The sequence below is a fragment of the Myxocyprinus asiaticus genome, chromosome 31 (assembly GCF_019703515.2).
Source record: "Myxocyprinus asiaticus isolate MX2 ecotype Aquarium Trade chromosome 31, UBuf_Myxa_2, whole genome shotgun sequence".
Lineage (NCBI taxonomy): Eukaryota > Metazoa > Chordata > Actinopteri > Cypriniformes > Catostomidae > Myxocyprinus > Myxocyprinus asiaticus.
Window position 1 is genome coordinate 33374513 of NC_059374.1, and position 21021 is coordinate 33395533.

The window sequence follows — 21021 nt, forward strand, 5'->3', positions numbered from 1 at the left end:
TTTAAAGCTTAGAATATTTTTACAGTTAAGAATAAATCTGAAACAACCACTAAATAAAGTATATTCATTTGTTATATTTGTTTATTATGTTCAGGAAAATGAAGACGTAAACATTTGATAAACAGGGAGAGTTTTTTCCTTCCTGCACACATCGCCTGTCAACTTGAGCTTCATTCAATAACACTGGCTGATTAATATTACAGAATTCATAGAATATTTTACTCACACCATCTCTTGTTATTTGTCCTCTGTTGCCATAGCAACACACAGTGGATATTCTTGTTCTTTAATTAATTGACTTCACAGCCGTTCTTTAATCTGGGGACCCACCATGCTATTTTCAATTAACAGGGAATAAATTGTCAACAGATAGTTTCCCAGATTTTAGCACTGTTGAAATGTGTTACTTAATGCATTTTTTAAGTGAAGTGGGAATTGTCTGGAATTGTCTAGACAGACCGGCAGAAAGACCAGATAGATAGATGGATGAATTGAATTATACATTTCATTAAGAAAAGATATAGCACTCTAAGTAAGAAGAGGCTGAAGGTCTGTGCCAAGTTCGGTGGGTGCAGCTTGAAAGATCTCAGAGGAGTTATAGAGTCCAACATTTTGAACTTGGTTTAGGGATTTAGAAAAAAAAAACCCTAACTCAAGTTTGTAGAGTAAAAGTATGTTGGATTTGTCAGGCCAATATAATCACTGTTTTCAAACTGATTTTTTAAACACAATTCCATTGGTTGGCCAAATAATTCCTGCTCAAACTCATGCCACAGTTTGAGCCAATGTTGCTAAGTGCAACAAAAAAAAAAGTTTGATAGTACCTCAGCCATTGTCCCTGCATATTCATTTCAGATACAAGGATTTTTAAGTGATTATAGCCTTTCTACTTCCACAAGACTGAGCCATTGAATTAGCCATGCCCTTCTTTCCAAAACCCTGTACTCCAAAGATACCAAATTAGCTTTATTGAGGCTGACATCATGCAGAAACGGTTGTTAAAAACAACAGCAGCAAAATAGCGCCCTCAACTGACAACTGTTATGAGCAACATGGCATAAAAATGACAGTAAGCCTCAATAATTCGCTGAAACTACAATACAATGAAAACACACAAAATGATTGACAGGCTGAAAGCGTCAGAGACCGCGGACACATTTTTGTTTGCTGTTACAGAGTCTAGAGCTGTCACAGAGACTGGTGAGATATCTCACAGCACTTATTTAATTAATATATCTTTCAGGGAGTAGGAACATTTTTTGCATACCTTTCCATTAAATAATTTCTTACAGCACATTTAACATTGTAAAAATGACACACTTTGGCTTTAATGTATCATTCTGGGTGACTGATGTACCACCAATTTAAACTTAAAACCAAAAACCTCAACCAAAACCAGAAATGTTTACTGTGATAACCAATCTTTTTTTAATTTTTTATTTTTTTATTGAAAACACCTGAAATGTGCAACTGGTAGCCTTTTACTGTCAAAAGAAGTTATTTTTTATTATTATTTATTTAATTTTATTTTTTGCAGTAGATCAGTTTCCAGAGTTAGAAAGCTGTCAGTTTTAATAATTTTTCAAAATAATTTTTACCCCTCTTTCTCTTTTTTTCCTGTTCTTTTCTTTCACATTGCAGGATCTCCTGAGTGCTGCTCATACTATCTGTTTACAACAGACTCCCTCTGCAGCTTGAGGGAATTATGTTCATGTTCAGATCAGTGTCTCTCAGCTTGCCAGCGTAACATGTAACTCTGCAGCACAACTTGTGTTGCTGTCCAAAAGCCATAAAATCACAAGACAAGGGGGAGAGAGAGGGAAAGATTGGGAAAAGAGTGTGGGGGCTGTTTCCAGATGCGGCTTCACGCCTGTCTCGTGTGCACTTTTACTTTCTGGGAGGGTTATTCAGAATAACAGTTTTAAACATCACATTTTTCAAAGAATAACCCCAGACAGAGTCTGTCTTTATGCAATCTTTATTGGGATGTGTGAGGCCAAGTACGACATTCAGAGCAATTTGATAGTTACCAGGTCACCAGTGACCTTTTAATGGTGAAGTGTGTAATTTTTTCTATGTAAAAAAATATTTTCTTTCCCAGAAAAGTGTAAACACTGTGATTCTATAGTGCTGTCCCAACATTGCTTTGTTTGAGCATACCGACCAGTCCGAAACGGCAACATTGGCTAAACTAATGGCGTGAGTTTTGAGCGGGAACAATCTGTTTGTCCAATTCATAAGGAACGTGGAGAGCATTCAGAAAATGTGGATGAAAACCAATATTATGACCATTATTACCATTATAATGTGCCATTATTTCTGCAATTCTCTGCAAATAGTGGGACTGAAATGAAACACTTCACCCTATAAATCTTATATTGTACATATGTATAATGTAAAGTTTTTGAAACATACCATTCCAGGGTGGCATCTGGCAGAAAGATGAATGAGTTATGAGAATGTGTATAATAATGTCAAAACTATTTCACATAAGATTCTGCCCATGTTTTGAAGTGTTCTTTGGTTTTAATTGCTTTCCAGTATAATGTCAAAACTTTCTTTTAAATAACAACTTGTTCATGTTTTTAAGTTATTTTGATTCCGATAGCTTTCCACAAGATGGAGCCAGTGGTCTCAGAGGTTCCAAGTTGTCATAGAGACCTCCATCTTTTGAAAGTTATGTTTGCATCTGGCCACAAGAGTGAGCCAAGCACAGAGACATGAATCTGGATATCATTTCTTTATCAGATGCTTTGCATTTGATTTATATTAGTATATATTTGTGGAGTGAAGCCATGATCTTTCATAACACTGATTTTTCCTGTGCTCCTGAAACTTTTGGGTCACTAAATTTTACTCTATTTATTATTACCACAACCCTTCATCAGTTCTGAAATATTTCTGTAACAGTTATTGCGTATAGCAAGATTATGCATGTTTTATTATACATCTCTATACTACATCTCAACAGTATAGATTAGTTAATGCATTAGATGTTATGAACTAACCATAAATATTTTTAAAGCATTTAATAATCTTGGTTGATGTTAATTAATAAATATACTATTGTTTATTGTTAGTCCATTTTCATAATGCATTAACTAAACATATGCAAGTTTTAATGTTAAAAATTAAAATAATTAACAATTTGAAAATGCAAAAACTCCCCTAATTTAAACTAAAATAGCTACCCAAGTAGATTATTATTCATTTGTTAGGTATTCTACAACATTGCCTCTTCAGCTCATTGTTTGATTAACTGTGCACCCTTGATTGCTTCTTCAGTATTAGGAGATTAGATCATAGAGACACACTGGTGAACAGGAGAGGCTGGTGCAGGCGTCTCACTGACAGTTTGCCAGCCTCTCCTGCTGCTGCTGTGAACTGAGCTATAAAAGCCCTCTCCCACTCAGCTGGAGCCCATTTCTTGCTCTGAAGTCTCATAGTGGGGAAAGCAGGGATGAAGCTACTTTTTACAGCTACTTTTGCACTCTTTGTGCTTTCTGCCTTTGACCAGGCAGACTCCTCATCTTATGACAAGATAGTTGCCCATAGTCGTATTCGAGCAAAGAAAGAAGGGTAAGAGATGATTATGAAAATTAATATTTATTTTTAATATTTATATTTGTATTATAAATAAAAGTAATACTTAGTCATACATTTAAGTCTAATAATAACAATATTAAAAATAATATTGTTATAATAACAATATTAAAAATAATATTGTTATAATTATTTCATGTGCAATATTCAAGTAAACTTAATTGGTATTCAGTATTTTTTTCTGAGAAAGAAGGGTACGACAAAATGATAAGAGATCATTATTACAGTTAATATTTATTTTTAATATTTATAATACATTTTTATAATTAATAAAAGTAATATTTAACCAAATTAATAATAAATCAAAGTACATTATTATTATTATTATTACTTATATTTATTTTACCTTGTGCAATGTGTAAGTAAGCTTAATTGGTATTCAAGAAAAAAATATGTATTTAAGAAAGGCACCAAATATTTTTATAATTAAAACATTTTCTTTCGTCTTTTGAAATATTGATTGCACCAGTGTGTGAAGTAAATTTTCTAAGTACAAGTTAATTGATTATTAGTACAAATTCTTTAGAATGTATATTTTATTTTATTTAAGATTTTGTTAGATCATAGATTTTCTGTTATTACATAATGACCGTACCTTAATGACACGGTATTAAAGAAAAATACAATGCACTGTGCGCATCTATTGAACCAGTTTTTTTAAGTTTCAACTTTACTCATTTCATGCTATCTCACCTTTTACCTTTTCTGTAGACCAAATGTCTGTGCTCTGCAGCAAGTCATGGGGACAAAGAAGAAATACTTCAGCACTTGCCGTAATTGGTACCAAGGGTCCATCTGTGGAAAGAAAGCGTAAGTGTGATGTTTTATTATTAAAAATCCTGTTTCTTGACAGAAATCTGTGAAGTTCCACATGCTCCAATGGTCAAAGGTTAAAGGTTACCATTCCAACTGGTGAGAGTGTTTGAAGATTTCCAGCAGTACATGCACACATGATTTCCTACTTAGTATTAAGCTGAGCTCCATGTGTAGCTTAATGCATTTACAATGCTTTCTTCCCAAATGGCCATCCAAAACAGAATTTAATGGTGGCAGTAAATTTATTACAGTACATTATTTCAACACAAATGCCAAAACAAGGCATCAGGGATAAATAGAGAAGGCATTCCTACATTGCACTGCAAACCAACTTCCAAGCATGATCTTATTCATGATTCAGTTTTAACGGCACTCTGTTACAAACCACCAGAGAACTACAGAGCCTTAATTGGTATAAAATGGTGAGACCCACTGTCAGGACATGCCAAGACATGCCATTAAAGATTAAAGAAAGGTATAGAGCTTGCCTAGAGTGCTTGGCTCTTGTTGAAACACATTTCCTACCATTTCTGTCCTAGGGATAAAATACACAGCTGTGCATAAGATGTGAATTGCGGGACTTTAGGTAGACTCTCTTACGCAAGTAATTTAGGAAGGCCTTTGGCACAAAATGAATGTATGAAATATAAAATAACAACAACAAAAAGATTGACAGATCTAGATCAACAGTGTAAGAGGAACAGTAAAGTCTCACTGTGTAGGTCTAGCTCCAGTTATGAGTTTGTGGTTTTTGGAAGCCAACATGGTCAGCCACAACTTTCGATTCATGTAGAGTTTGTTATGCCTCCGGTTTCTATTTTTTTTTCGTGGTTGGAAAAGAGAGGAAACGTTAACATAAAAAGGTCACGTGTAGTGCCATGCTTATGACCCAACAGCACCAAGGTTAGGTAGGTCTCCAACTTACCTTCTTGCCATACTACTCAATGGAGCAAAGCCATACTTTTCAACAGTCACTGCAATTCTTCACGTATGAGTTATTCTGTAGATATTCTGCTTTTCTTGCAGTTTTGAATATACTGTAGGGAAGCCAAGAGCTGTTCTTGCACTCAGCAGAGGTCAGGCAACCTTCAGAAATATCTGGTTTAGTGTGCTTACAGCTTAAATAACTGAGATAAGTATGACAGGCCTAAAACGGAGCCAAATGTTTGTAAGAAAAACTATATCACCGTTGACTTTAGCATGCAGATAAGGGAAGATTGAAGATTGCACCCTTTGAAATGACAGTTTTAATTGACTGTAATTCACCCAAAAATGATTTATTCACCCTCATATGGTTCCAAATCTGTATGATTTTATTTCTTCTTTGGAACACCAAACAGAAATGTTAGATAGAGTATTAAGGACTGACAACCAATTACTTTTCCACTGAAGAAAAAAGTCATACTGGTTCAGAACGACATGAGGGTAAATAAATGACGACTGAATTTTTTTTATTATTATTATCTCTGTCTTGTTTCTGTATTGTTTGTGCACTGGAAGCTTCTGTCACCAAGACAAATTTCTTGTATGTGTAAGTATACCTGGCAATAAAGCTCATTCTGATTCTGATTAATCGTTTGAACATGTGCATAATGTTGTAGAGCACCTGACCTGGTGATACACCAGGGAAAAACTGAATTAAATAGGAACATCTGACCTCCCTCCAAGTATTTAATGTGCCTGAAACCCTTCAGCTTGGCCAACAGGTGTCATGTTTTCCTCCCATTTTTGGGAGAGATGTTTCAGAAGCTTATTTCTCCTCTGGTTGATTGTCTGGAACTGGAACAGAACTCCCAATGATCTCATCGACATCCCTCAACTCCTTCTGCCTGCTCCATTCAGTCTCACAGAAGATAGTGAAGGCCAGGCATGACCCAAGACTCCTGCTTCTGGATCTTCTACATCATGGTCATAAAGAGAAGAGCACTGAACACCCCATTTGTTTCTTACAGTCTCATGAATGCTGGGTCTCAAGGACATAGCAGTTTCCACTTTAAACATGACTTCCCCACAGAACTCACCACTGGATTTCAGTTCTCATTTGGTGATTTGAATGCCTTTTATCTTTCTGAAGGATTCAGAAACATGCATCGCATGGAACCCTTTTCTTGGTTGTATAGATTTCCCAGTGTGGCTACCAACTAACCATAGTGTCTGTCTGTGAAACTCCACTAGCTAAGATAACTTCTCAGGGGAGCGTCCTGTGGTGTATTCTGACCAGACCTAAAAAATAAATACAAAAAATGGAAACTCCTGTTTCCCATTAAGAGCTTTACAATAAACTCTACAATATAGGTGCTGTATAGTTGCTATAATTAGCTTTATTGAGTTTAATTGAGCCCATTATTTATATTAAGAGCCTGTTATGATGCATACGATCTCTTAAGTCGCTGAACACACACTGAAGGGCATGGAAAATAAGTGAACAGCAGTAATAATGATAAACAAAAAAGACTTTGATCAGACAGAGGACATTTGTATTGGTTTAAAGCATATACAATTAAAGTTTGCGCCTTGCAATAAGGTTGTATTTGTTAACATTAGTTAACTACATTAGTTAACATGAACTAAGAGTGAACATTGCTTTTACAGCATTTATTACTAAGTGCGGTATATTACAGTATATAATAATGTTACAAACATTTTTAACATTAAAAGTAGTATACATTTGCATTAGTTGCATAAAAAAACTAACACAAACTAACACTGAACAATAGTAGGCCTATTTTTAAATTAACATTAAGCAAGATTAATCAATGCTAAATAATACCTAAAGCATTAAATAATGTTAACATAGAGAATCTTACTGTACAGTGTAAACCAATTAACAATTAAGTTCAAACGAACAACTGTGGGTTGCGTCTCAATCAGCTCCCTTGTTCAGTAGTCAGGGCACTGATCAGGGAGTCAGCCATTTCTAAGTCTCAATCGCAAAATCGTTCCAGTGCACTGAAACATTTGCTCCCTAAAAATTCCTAGAATGCACTGTAAAAACCAGGGAGCATTGTTGCTCACTATGTTCTCTTACTAGAAACGGTGTCATGTCTTCTGAAGTCTTTTAAGTCGTAAGAATACAAGCACAAATGTAAAACTATGAAGTCTTATTTTCTCTTTAAAAGAGATGTTGTTTGTAATGTCTTCCATCCATAATGACCATGAAAGGGAAGGTGGAATCGAACCCGAGTTGTCCGCATGAAAAAAAGCCCAATCACATCGTTCTTGCATCCCACACCACTGCATTGACACTAGGGGCACATTTTGTCTACAATTTCTGTATTTCTTTGTATTCTGAATTCATGTTCACAATATACTGATTCATGACATAGGGAGCTAGGAAGCTGATTGAGACGCACCATGTGTGTACAAGTCAAGCTAATGCTCATCACAATGCAGTGAGCAGATTTTGTTTCCTTTTTTTATTTATTTATTTATTTATTTTTTTTACATACAATGCTTAATAGAATAATTGTGTTACAATTTAAACTATTAAGTGTTAAGATTTATATTGGAAGTGTTTTAATGTTTTAATGGTAATATTTAGTATTTTGTGTGTTTTAATGGCACCAAGTAAGACAAGATGAATTCTCATCTATTCACATTTTTCCTGAGCAACTACTGGGCCATGATGATTCTAATTGCCTGTTTTCTGTTTCTGGTCTTGAGACACAGTGTAAAACTAACCGAAAAGAATGATCACAATGGAGAAAAACAACCATTTAAGTGTTATTTTCAGTAAAAAAGAATTTCAGGCTAAACTCGTGCAGTTGCTGTTAATGATATCAATAGAAATAACCTTGGACCATCGCTCAATGTCATCTACATAGTCAGGTGAGGCACTGTAAAAAAAAGGTCATTTCGACTCTGTGAAGTATTGGCACTATAGAGCCACATGTGTTTTGACCATTTCTACAAATGTAATACTTCACCCACTAAGAATATACGTCGATGTGGGTGAAAACACCGGAGACCGGAAATTGAAGCAGGCGAATCATGGAACACATCCGCGCTCAGGAAAAAATTCAATTTGTGTGGTCGCGGAAATATATGTTAGTAAGGTTTTCTTTAAACTTTACAGAGCCTTTATAAAAACCATACACACAAAAACCATAGAAGGCAACCTCAATGACTTAAAATTGCTGATTCAGCATTTCCTACTATTGTACATTAGGCTACAAACCAAGGTTTTTCACTGGGTTATAAATTAGCTTTAAAGGCACTCTGCTCAATCAAAGAAATAACCCTTAGGCTTACTAAACCACCAGTATTGGTCTCAACTCTTAGCTTCTAGGCGCTTTAGTATTAATGTCATGCCGTGGCAACATAATTATAGTGGAATAAGGCACAAACCTCAAGACCACATAGCATGTTTATGCACAAAGACAGAAATTATTTCCATATGGAAAGACTGTCTGTACAGGACTATGAATGAGACTGTGTTATCATAAAACCTAGGATAGCTTGTAATGACTAGTAAATGGCATCCAGGGAAAAAAATTATCTGAGTTTGAACCTGTACACTACAGTTTCTTTCTTTTTTTTTTTTTCATGTGGTGCCATATGTCTCAGCTTCAATAATAACCTACAACACGTTCTTTTATTATTTGTCATGTCTCTCTCTCTTGTGCAGGACTGTGTTGTATGAGTGTTGCCCAGGTTACATGAAGCTTGACGGTATGCATGGCTGTCCTGCAGGTCAGTAATGTAAAAAAGTCTGACCAGTCAGACTTTGGAAAGGGACAATTATTATATTATACCTGATTATATTGTCAATATAATTCACATTTATAAAGTTTCTTTGATAAAGGTGAAGTGTGAAATTTCTATTCTACTAGCATCACCAAATGCCAAAAAAAAAAAGTACGTTTTAAGGAGATATATAGATCTAAAGATAGATAGATAGATAGATAGATGTATATAGATAGATAAGAAAGAAATGCAAGAAAGAAAGAGAATGAGAGAGTGATAGTTAAAGCAGATTAAAGGCCTTGTCTGTGTTTGTTTACATTGGAATTTTTAAATTTTTTGACAATTGAAATTTGAATTGTGTCATGGCTTGTTTGAAAATTCCATCAAAATACGGCCATGGAATTATTATTATTTTTTTTATTTATTTTTTTGGTCTGCTGTAAGAAATTGTAGATCCAATCAGTTAGTTCAAAACCGAGTCGGAACAGGCTAAAGGTCTGTGCCGAGTTCTATGGATGTTGCTTGAAAGCTATAAGACAAGTAACAGTCAGAAAAAAACCCTAACCCAAGTCTGTAGAATAACAGTATGTTAGCTTTATGAAGCCTATATAATGAATGTTTCAAAAACACTCACCTATCTTCCATTTGTCGATCAAACAAATAGTCCCGCCCCAAACTCACGCTAATGGATTGGCCAAAGTCTCTGTGTTCGGCTGGTTGGGATGCTTAGGATTAGTTCACCCCAAAATAAAAATTCAGCCATTGTTTACTCACCCCTGTGTTGTTATAACCCCATATGACTTTCTTTCTTTCTTTTTTTTTTAAATTTTTATCCCCTTTTCTCCCAATCTGGAATGCCCAATTCCCACTACTTAGTAGGTCCTCATTGTGGTGCGGTTACTCACCTCAATCCGGGTGGCGGAGGACAAGTCTCAGTTGCCTCCGTTTCTGAGACGGTCAGTCCACGCATCTTATCACGTGGCTTGTTGTGTATGACACCGCGGAGACTCCCAGCATGTGGAGGCTCATGCTACTCTCCGCGATCCATGCACAACTTACCATGCACCCCATTGAGAGCAAGAACCACTAATCGCGACCACGAGGAGGTTACCCCATGTGACTCTACCCTCCCTAGCAACCGGGCCAATTTGGTTGCTTAGGAGACCTGGCTGGAGTCACTCAGCACATCCTGGATTCGAACTCGTGACTTCAGGGGTGGTATTCATCATCAATACTCGCTGAGCTACCCAGGCCCCCTCTTTCTTTTTCTGAACACAAAGGGAGAAATTGTGAAAAGATGCTGTTCTCAGTGATGTCATGCAATGGCAATTTATAGTGACTACCTCTTCAAGCTTCAAAAGGACACAAAAGTATATTTCAGAAGTCTAATAAATTATTCCATGAGACTCACTATTGTTATGAAAGCAAAAGATAAGGTTTGGTGCGAAACAAACCAAAATCTAATGTATTATTTGGTAAAAATATATACTGACCTTTATTCTCCTCTGCATTTTCATGAGTCTGCACGCGAGCTTTCTAGTTCTTTACACAACAGTAGTTATGCAGCACGCGCGAGATGGGGCGTTCAAGCGAAAATTAGTTTTGTTTCGCTTCAACAGGACCACCAGTGATATTAACAACAGAAAACACAATATAGCTGCACACAAACCAGAGAACAGAACTTACAAACATATCTGAAGAGTTTGTAGTGGAAGAATAGGTGCATTTAAGTTGAGTCCTCCATCAAACAGAGAGATGGGGCTGAAGGTAGCTCTACAGTTACACTCCTCTCCTACTCAGACACAAAACGACACACAATAAAAGTTATATTTTCTATGCTAATCAGAGTTTATTGACCTAAGCAGCTGCGACGAGCAACGGGACATTCTGTCGATCACTTGGTTTCGTTGCGCCCGGTAACCCCGTCCCTGCTAGGAACTGGCACCGGTCCAAAATGCAATGCGTTGTGCGAGGTGATCGTCTGTGTACCGCAACTGCTTTCGTGTCCTTGAATGAGGTATTACGTGCGACAGCCGGTGGAGTTTCTGGTAACCCCCTCGGGGAAGATGGTGCCTCCCTAAGGAGCTGGTGCCCTATGCAGACTGTGTAATATGCGAATAGGGTTGAAGCGAAACAAAACGAGTTTTCACTCGATTGCCCCATCTACCGCGTGCTGCGTAACTACTGTTGCTCTTGTGCAAAGAGCTCTAAAGCTCACATGCAGACTCATGAATGCACACAGGAGAATAACATCAGTGAACATTTCTACTAAACAATACTTTAGGTTTCGGTTTGTTTTGCACCAAACCTTACTGTATGCTTTCATAACAATCATGAGTCTCATGGAATAATTTATTAGACTTCTGAATTATACTTTTGTGTCCTTTTGAAGCTTGAAGAGGTGGTCACCATTCTTTATTCGAATTTTACACTAATTTTCATTTTTGGGTGAACTATACCTTTAAATAAACAAAGCAATATTTTGATAGCACTAGAAAACCACTGTATTTATACTTTTCAGTCTGTAAATAGCTTAATTGCTGTATAGTCGCATATTAAGATGGGATGGGAGAAAGTATTTTAACATTGAAAAATTACACATATCACCTTTAATTCTGATGGCTACATAATTAGAATGTTACAAGGATGCATTTGTGTGGTTGGATATATAATTTAGTTTATAGCTTCTTAGTTTTATAACTTCTGATGTTTTAATACTTGCATGGATCTGTGTCACGTTCTTTACAGTTGCTCCCATTGACAATGTTTATGGAACACTCGGCCTGGTGAAGGCCACAACTACCCAGGAGTACTCTGCTCTATCCAAGCTACGAGAAGAGATTGAAGGCGCTGGATCATACACCTTCTTCGCACCCAGTAATGATGCCTGGGATCTTCTTGACCAAGTAACATCTCTCTGCACACTCTCTCCAGGACAAACATGGAAATAGAGCAATTCCTTTACTGTTTTGCACTGTCTTTTTCCTTTTTCCAACAGGAGGTGAGGAGTGCTCTGGTGAGCAATGTTAATATTGAACTGTACAATGCTCTGCACTACCACATGATCAACAAACGTTTCCTCACCAAAGATCTCAAGAATGGAATGACCGCCACCTCTATGTACAATGACTTGGGCGTGCTAATCAATCATTACTCCAATGGGGTAAGTCCATATCCTCAATGATGCCTTAAACCCAAGGGTTGCATGTTCTATGTTACCTACTTCTCCAGGAGGAGCATATTGTTGTTTGTCAAATGAGATGTCAATTTGCAATGTGATGAGAAGGAAATAATTTTGCACCTTGTTCTTTTTCAGATTGTCACTGTAAACTGTGCCAGGATCGTTCACGGCAACCAAGTTGCCACCAATGGAGTGGTGCACGTTATTGACCGCGTCATCACAGCAGTTGGCAACACCATTCAGGATGTGATTGAAGTGGATGATGATCTGAGCACTTTGAGTGTAAGTCCAAGAAAGTTGTTTTCATGATGGTTTGGAACCATGCAGTCAGCTGTCTTCAATATAGTCCATGATCCACACCAACTGATGAAAAGCTGTTTGTGATCTGTTTCTCGTCCAGACTGTGGCTACTGCCTCAGGTCTCATTGAGAAGTTGGGCGAGCCCGGACACTTTACCCTGTTTGCCCCCACCAATGATGCCTTTGAAAAGTTGGACAGAGAGGTCCTGGACAGACTTATGGAAGACAAGGGATCCCTCCAAGGTAAACCAAATGGATCCCTTAAATGGATAGTTCACCCAAAAATGAATATTCTGTTTTCATTTACCAACCCTCATGTTGTTCCAAACATATACTGTATGACTTTCATTCCTCAATTGAACACCAAAGAAGATATGGTGACTGAGGTTAACATCTTCTGCCTAACATCTCCTTTGGTGTTTCATGAAGGAAATGAAGTCAGTACAGGTTTAGAATTCATGAGGGTGAGTACTGTAAATGATTCGGGTGTACTCTCCCTATAAATCCCCTTGCAAAACACAGCTGTATTCTCAAAGAGGGCACTTTATGCTGCAGAAGAAAAACCTTAAGTCCTCATATTGATTGCAGACTTGGCTCAAAGTAATACTTTATTCCCATTTAATGAGTCAAAGGTGCAGGAAATCAAGGGCTTGGCGGTTCTCTCGTGCCATGTTTGTTGATATGAGTCAACTGAGTGAGCCTGTTTCACTCTGTTGAGTGTTATTTTGTCCCTGTTCAAACCAGATAGGCCCACAGCACCCCAAACTGTGGACCTGAAATTCTCAGACAGTTGTCAAACAGAGCAGTAACCACTCTTATGAGACTAGTCTAAGATTTAGACACAGCTAAAGTTGAGCCACTTTGAGATGAGATCAAGTTTTGGCCATTCTCTGCAGCCGAGAAGTTTATGGCGATGTCTTTTCAAAAAACAGTTTTGAAGTACAGTAGTTAATGCTTGTTTGTTTTGGAGTTGAGATACATTAGCTTTCCCTCTGTTCATGTAAAAGAATGAGATAATACCCCACACCACACATAAAAGGTTTGTCTGAAATACACTGAGGGTTTTATTAAATGCATGAGTGAAAACTGAAGGAAAACTAACATTATGGCCAAATTTGTTGCGCTAAGCGGAAAGATATTTGATCTGCAGAAACTTTAATTGAGGAAACTAGGAGAGATGAAAAATCATAATAAATACTCCAAGGTTTTACTCTCATGTCAGCCTAAACACAAGCCACATCCGAGTGGCCGAGTGGATCTCATGAAAAAAAAAAAAAACATTGTGACTGTGGCAACATTTGCATAAAACAATGTTACAGGCTTCTTACACGGCAGTTCCGAGTTTCGAGGTGCAATGTCTACTAGGGTTGTCACGATACCATAATCATATCTTACGATACTATACCAGCTAAACTATCATGATAACAAGTAGTATCACGATACCACACGATGTTAATTCTTAACACAGTTTGTCATAGCAAAGGTTGTTTTTAGAAACTAGTCATTCCATTTGTTGTAGCCAAACCTTCGCCGCATCAGAACAGCCATTTCAAACAGCAACAGCTTTAAACTTTTGTTCCATTATTTCTGTGACATGCATTTGTAATTGGAAAAAACTGAAACAAAACAAAACTTCTGATTTTTTCAGAAAAACGGTAAATCTGTAAATGTTAAGATAAAGCATTTTATGTGAAGTGGCATTAACCCGTGTGTATTCTGCAGAAGCAGTGGGATGTGTCCAAAGGTGTTTAATAAGGTTTCTGGTGTTTCCCCCTTTGACTTTAAATCTCTGTAGACATTCACAGCATTATACTGTGCAACCCTAACGTCTACTGAGTGGCACAGATCTGGAACAGGTGAGGTTTTTAAGGTTAACACTCTATTGAATTTTAAATCAACAAAACCTACCCACCTCCCTACCCTAAACCTTCAACCTAAACTTAACAGATAGTGTCAGAAAAAACAAATGTGACATGAGAAACGCAACTGCTGAAGCAACCACATTATTTTGTGGCACTGATTCTGTGTGTCCACTTGCATGCTCTTCAGGACTTGAACCCTAGTCTGTTGCATTGCAAGTGCAACTCTCTATCATTTGAGCTACTGCTCAATTTGATCATGCTTGAACAAGCTTGTAAATGTAGTTGGTTATATTATGCAAACTTTAAAATGTATCACTATATTAAAAGTGTTTTGATGTCATAAAATAGTATTGTGTAAGTAATAGGGTGAAAAGTGTTTATGACTGATAATCTGCTGTTTTACTTATGATTTGTGTTAAAGAAAATTAAAGTCATTGTTGTTGTAGCACCTCTAGTGTACATTTCACCAGTTAAGTGCCATAATAAGTCCAACCAGCCATGTAAAAATCATTTTGCAAAAATGTAGATATAATAACGTTTCAGTGCACCTAGGTTGCCGCGTACACACTAATACTTTTTTTGTTTAAAAATGCATTGTATTTGCTAAGTTTATGCCACTCATTCACACTGGAATGGCATTTTCCTCCACCGAAAATGGAGACTCTTGGAAACGCTCTCTAGTACCGCATACTTATGACAAATCTGATGTTAGGAAACAGAAAACTTTTTAGTGTGGCAGTGGTAAATACACTGACAGGATACAATACCACAAAAGACAGTTCTAGACAAAGGAACAGTGCAGTGATGTATACAGTGTGCACATATGTGCACATTCAAACAAAACCAGCCCTATTTTAGCTCCAGAGTGTGCATTTTCCAGACTGCAGCAGACATTGAAACACTGAAGCACTGAAACATTGAAGCAACATGTCCTCATAAGGATGATAGGAAAGATATAACGCCTTATGAATAGAGCATCTTTCCTTGTCTTGCCAAATATATATAGACAGGAAACAGCTGTTTACTTTATGATCCAGTGAAAAATGCTGTCGATGGGATCTTTGCCCTCTTATTAGTCTCTAGCGAGACTTTTGACTAATGATCAGAGCACTCCACTTGCTGTCCAATGGCGTGGAGCTGCTGAGAGATTCCCTCAAAAGGGCTCAAAGGCTCCCAAGGATCCCCAGTTTCCCTTTTTCAGCTACCCATGGGAGATGCAATGACATTATAGATTGTATGCGAGCATTCTTATAATATCTACATAATCCATAAGTTATCACAAAGGCTAATTGTTCTGAGACAGATTTTAACATGATAATTCACCCAAAAAGGAAAATTCTGGAATCATTTACTAACCCTCATATTGTTTAAAAAATGTAAGACTTTCTTCTGTGTAACACAAAAGAAGTTTAGAAGAATGCTAGCCTCAGTCCCCATTCACTTTCATTGCATATCGTTTCCATACAATTAATTTGAATGATGACTTTATGTTCCATGGAAGAAATAATTTTCATATATGGGTGCACTGTCCCTTTAGGCCCGTGTTGAATAATTTTGCAAAATTAGTGCATTATATATTTTCAATCCTGTTTGTGATTTTTACCTGATATGGTATGTTCTAAACATCAAAACAAACATAGCTAATGTCACTTTTCATAATATCCTGAGAGGAGCGTAAGAGGATTAACAGATGTTCTTAGATGACTAATGTTTCTTCTCTTCCACAGCTCTCCTCAACTACCATCTGTTGAACTCCATTCAGTGCTCTGAGGCCATCATGTCTGGCACCTCTTATGAGACTTTGGAGGGCAGCAACATTGAGATCGGCTGCGATGGAGACAGTCTCACTGTCAACGGTGTCAAGATGGTCCTCAAGAAGGACATTGTCACAACCAATGGAGTCATCCACCTCATCGATCAAGTCCTCATGCCAGATTCTGGTAAGCTTAGTCTCATTTACATAGGGCTTCAAAAATTCTACTTGTGAAAATGCTTATAATTTTTTATTTCATAGTTGTTGTTGTTGCTGCTTTTTTTATTACAAATTATATTATCATCAAAGAATTTAAGTGAAAATTTTCATTTTAAAATTAAAATGAATTTCCTAGTATATGGTTTTGCTTAAATAACAGCATGTACTCGAACTGGCATGGACTCCAGAAGTTTGAGTAATGATCCATGTTATCCAGCTTGATTTAAGAATGTCTCAAAGAGCATTCTTCCTGGCCTTTTATACACAGTAAAAGCTGAAGTATTTTAAAATACTTTCTTCTATCCCAACTTAATATGCAGGGACAACTATAAGTAAGCCATTATTTGGTTAATTATTTGAAAAAAAAACATTGTTTATCTGTGGCGCTATGAAAATTCCTGTGTTTGTTTTGAGCAGTCTACTCAGGCACGACTTGGGTTGCAGGACTGTTTAAATGTTTGAACAATTGCAGATGAGGGGCGTATTCCGAAAGCTGTTTTGAAAACATTGCTTGTTTTTGCAATTCCATTCGGTGGCGTTATTGTCGCAGAAATTACATACTTCAGCTTTAAAGTTAGTATGGATAATGTTCATACATTTTTTTATTAGTGACCAAGAAATAGTCTGAATTTTACCAACTTCTTATTCATTTTACCTCAAACTTCAACATTTCTGTTTTTAAATATTGTTTTTTTACATCTATTTCCAGATTTAATTAAAATTTTAAATCCCAAATTTTCAGTGTGGACTCTTTGAACTCTGCTGTATATCTTTACATGATGATTGTGTGATTACATCTCTACATTCTCATGTAAAGCTCTCTCTTCTACAATAAATTCTAAACATTAGGGATTTTGCCTTTGTATTATAAGCTAAACAGGTTATGGAGTTGGTTGGACAATCTCAGGCTACCTTCAGTGACATGTTGATGGAACTAGGCTTGTCTGCAGCCATGAGACCCCAGGCAGAGTACACGCTCCTGGCACCTCTCAACATAGCCTTCAATGGTGAGTAAATTGGAATTTCTTAAAGGGGTGATGAAATGCTCTTTTTTATAGTTTCATTATCTTCCCTGAGGTCCACTGATCATTTTTTTTTTTCATCAAAACAGTCATAATTTTGTAATATATGATAATTTTCCACCCTGTCTCTGACCATAGAATAAACAAGCACCAAAACAGAGATGTACATTTCACGGTTTACACATAATGCACATCCAACACATTGCATCCGAATATATTACACTATTCATCTCAAGCACAACTGTTAACACTCACACCCTGTCTACACCGGCGCTACGCCAACAACACAAAGAAATGTTCAGAAAGTTCGTGTCGACGTGCCTGGTGTAGACAGCGTGTTAACATCATAAACAATCATGACATTTTAAATATTAATAATGAATGGAACATTTTACTTACGTTTTTGATCGGGTCCAATAGTGTTTTTAACTGCCCCATATCCTTCAGTGACAGTTCCTTCGTTTTATGACTGCTTCACAAGACACACACACATCCAGTTTATCATCCTGCACTGAGGTGCACATCACCGGAAATAAATCAAAATGGTCAAAGACGTCAATCTAGTGCGTGTTTACATACATCAACAATTAAAAAGAGCGCTGATGGGCAAACGAACAGTTTGTTGAGCAGTTTAAGCAACAAAACAGCAGGAGCCACAGCAGCTGATGAAACGCATCTTTTCTTCAGAGTTGAAACTTGACACCATGTCTTTTAAAGATGACAACAGTCAAAGACGTCTGTGTAGTACATGTTTGTATACAAAATAATTAAAAATAGTCCAGATGGGTCCCATTTCATGTTCAGCAGTAGTTAGGCCACAGACAGTAGGCCTTTTGTCCTTCTCTCTTTCTCTGTTTACGAGCCAAGCGAGCACCAGTTGGCGGGGTTGTGGGTGCGATGGTTTTAAAATAGGCGTTGATGTTGTTGTTGTAGAGGTTGTCTTGAATTTATGAGTACCCCAAGTGACGTAGGGAAGTTGCGGAAGTAGAGAATGGGGCGTTTTGGCAGCTTGGTTTCAATAAATGCTTTTATTACATTGGGGATTAGGTTTTGGGTTCTGGAATTTACAGTATGTTTTTATAATAGAATGACCTCTTATATATATATATATATATATATATATATATATATATATGTATTCTATATATACTTTTTTCTTTTCAATATTTATTTATTTTTTTATTCAATTTTAATTATTTTTTTAAAGTCTTTTTGCTGTATTGTATTGTTGTGTACTGGAAGCTCCTGTCACCAAGAAAAATTCCTTGTATGTGTAAGCATACTTGGCAATAAAGCTCATTCTGATTCTGATTCTAATTCTGATTATATGTCAAAATATCAAAGAAAATTTGATTCCTCATGGCATGACCCCTTTAACTAACATACAGTATCTGAATACATAACAATCTCTGTTTCCCATGATCCCACTCTCCTATTATACTCCTGAGACCCCCACAGGACTGCTGTGTGCATTTTCCATTTTGATTTGTAACTATTAGCACCTCATAAACAAGCAAAAATATTAAGAAAATTCTAGAGCAAATAATTTTCCTAAAATGAATGTCCACATATGTGGACAGCAGGACTAAGTTGTGAAATTTTAAATAATAGAGTGTTGGTTATTCATGTTTTGATACGTTACAGACATTAAAGCTGATTTTTCTGTAAAGCTGAATAAATAATTCCGATTATAAGCATCCAATCACTTCCAACCATTTTAAAATAAAATGTAGCATTATCAGATTCTGAATCTATGTACTGATTACCATTGTCCCATTTCTGCCATACATGTTGAGTAGTCCAAACATCATCTGCTGCCTGAAACTGAATTTTGGTTGGATTTTAGGATTGAAAGCTTTTAGCTGCATAGAAAGCTATAGGATGCTCCCTTGCTCCCTAATTAATGAATGACTTAACCTCCAGTGTGCTGTCTATCTTCACTGGTCTCAGAACAGTTTGAAATGCACCTTAGTTTCATCCTAACTCCATATAAATCCTCTGAAAGCAAAGATTTTTCAGCTTTTGGATGAACCCATTTATTCTCAATGTGAAAATGCATAGTAAATATATAGGAATGCAGTAACTAATGTTAATCAGTAGAATCACATTGCACAGTGATAACAAAATTAAACATAACAAAACGTATATTAAAAATGAAGCTAAATGACCCACAGATGTGTTAGAGTTGAAAGTTATTCAAAATAACTAACAAGTGTTTTCTTCTTTTGAGGAAATGCAGTGCCAGTTTTCACATGTGGACATCATGTTTATCAGGGTGCTGACACGCGAAAAATGATCTGATTTTTTAAAGCTGCATATCAAACGAAACTAGAGACTCTACTCTTTACAACCAAATAGGTTTACATGGAAAAACTTTAAGAGATTTCTTACCAGAGGCACTTTTGTTTGTGCTGCATCCGTGGGAGCGCTTCAAGGAAATCTACGGCATGCTGTTGTGACACGTGACTCAATGCGGCAGAAGTTAACCAATTAAATGACAGTCTAGAGTCTTGTGAACAGTATTCAGTCGGTTTTTGTTCATTTAAATTATGTGTTGCGCATAGCAAAGCCAAAATACAACGTCCTTGCATGTGGACGCGGGGGTCACATGAGGTTATCTCCACTGCTCAAACATGATCACACAGGGAAATCGACATGCTGCATCCGAACGTTCATGTGCCCTGAAAAAGACCCCATTCTGCTCAATTACTGATAAGCGGCATCCCTATCAGACATTTTTGCATCAGTTCAAATGTGTTTACCTTTCCTGTGGCTCTACTGATAGTGTGTTGCACGATCTCCAAGACACAAGCTCTGGTCCCGTGGAAACCAGGAAGTAATTACATTCACAGAAACAATGGCAAATATGATTCGAAGGTTGCATTTTCACTTTAAAATGAAATTTTTACTCCACTGACTGTTAGGTTTAAGTTCGGGGTTTGGATTAGGGGGTAGAGATAATAAAATATGTTAACTATATTACATCATTTACAACTAAAAATACAACTCACTTTTAGTGCCACTCTATGGACATTTCACCTGGAAACTGGAGCTCACACTTGCCCAAACATTCAACATCACTTCCAGCTTCTGCCTCTGTGGGGCAGTGATTCCAATTTCGGTTAGTTTACTCTAATTCCAGCAGAAGAACTTTCGACCTCCTGACTCCAAATTCATCAGTTTGACTGCTCATTGCTTCTCTTTCATTGCCTGTGTTCATTCTACCTTAGCAAGACCCCTGCTATTTCAAGTTCTGACATGTCTTGCTGGGTCTTTCCTCTGTTAACATCCCCTCCCCCATAACTATAACTCAGATTGCTCCCTGGACAGCAAGTTTGAAAACAGATGATTTATACACTGCATGGGTATGGCTTTGATCCCCAGGTAACACACAATCTGATAAAATTTACAGTATACCTCAAATGCACTGTAATTGATTTTTTTTTTTTTTTTTTTACTCTACCAAATGCATAAATGTACAGTAAATGTATTGTAATGTAGCAGTAACTGTTAATCTACAAGCCTCAATGGAGTTGCTGTAAGTTAAACACTGAAAATATGGTGATAGAAGGTTTAAAAG

General features: G+C 36.8%; 1 protein-coding gene across 2 annotated transcripts in view; it reads left to right on the forward strand.

The window, feature by feature from the left end:
• Positions 1-3411: 3411 nt before the first annotated feature.
• LOC127422368 (periostin-like) overlaps positions 3412-21021 on the forward strand; it is a 28990-nt gene continuing 11380 nt past the window's right edge. For both annotated transcript variants that reach the window (XM_051665834.1, XM_051665835.1), the window contains exons 1-9: positions 3412-3579; positions 4315-4413; positions 9047-9111; positions 11854-12011; positions 12104-12268; positions 12422-12568; positions 12687-12828; positions 16175-16387; positions 17292-17426. In XM_051665834.1, the coding sequence (XP_051521794.1) occupies positions 3461-3579; positions 4315-4413; positions 9047-9111; positions 11854-12011; positions 12104-12268; positions 12422-12568; positions 12687-12828; positions 16175-16387; positions 17292-17426 (1243 nt within the window). In that variant the 5' untranslated portion in view covers positions 3412-3460. The remainder of the gene's footprint in view (positions 3580-4314; positions 4414-9046; positions 9112-11853; positions 12012-12103; positions 12269-12421; positions 12569-12686; positions 12829-16174; positions 16388-17291; positions 17427-21021) is intronic.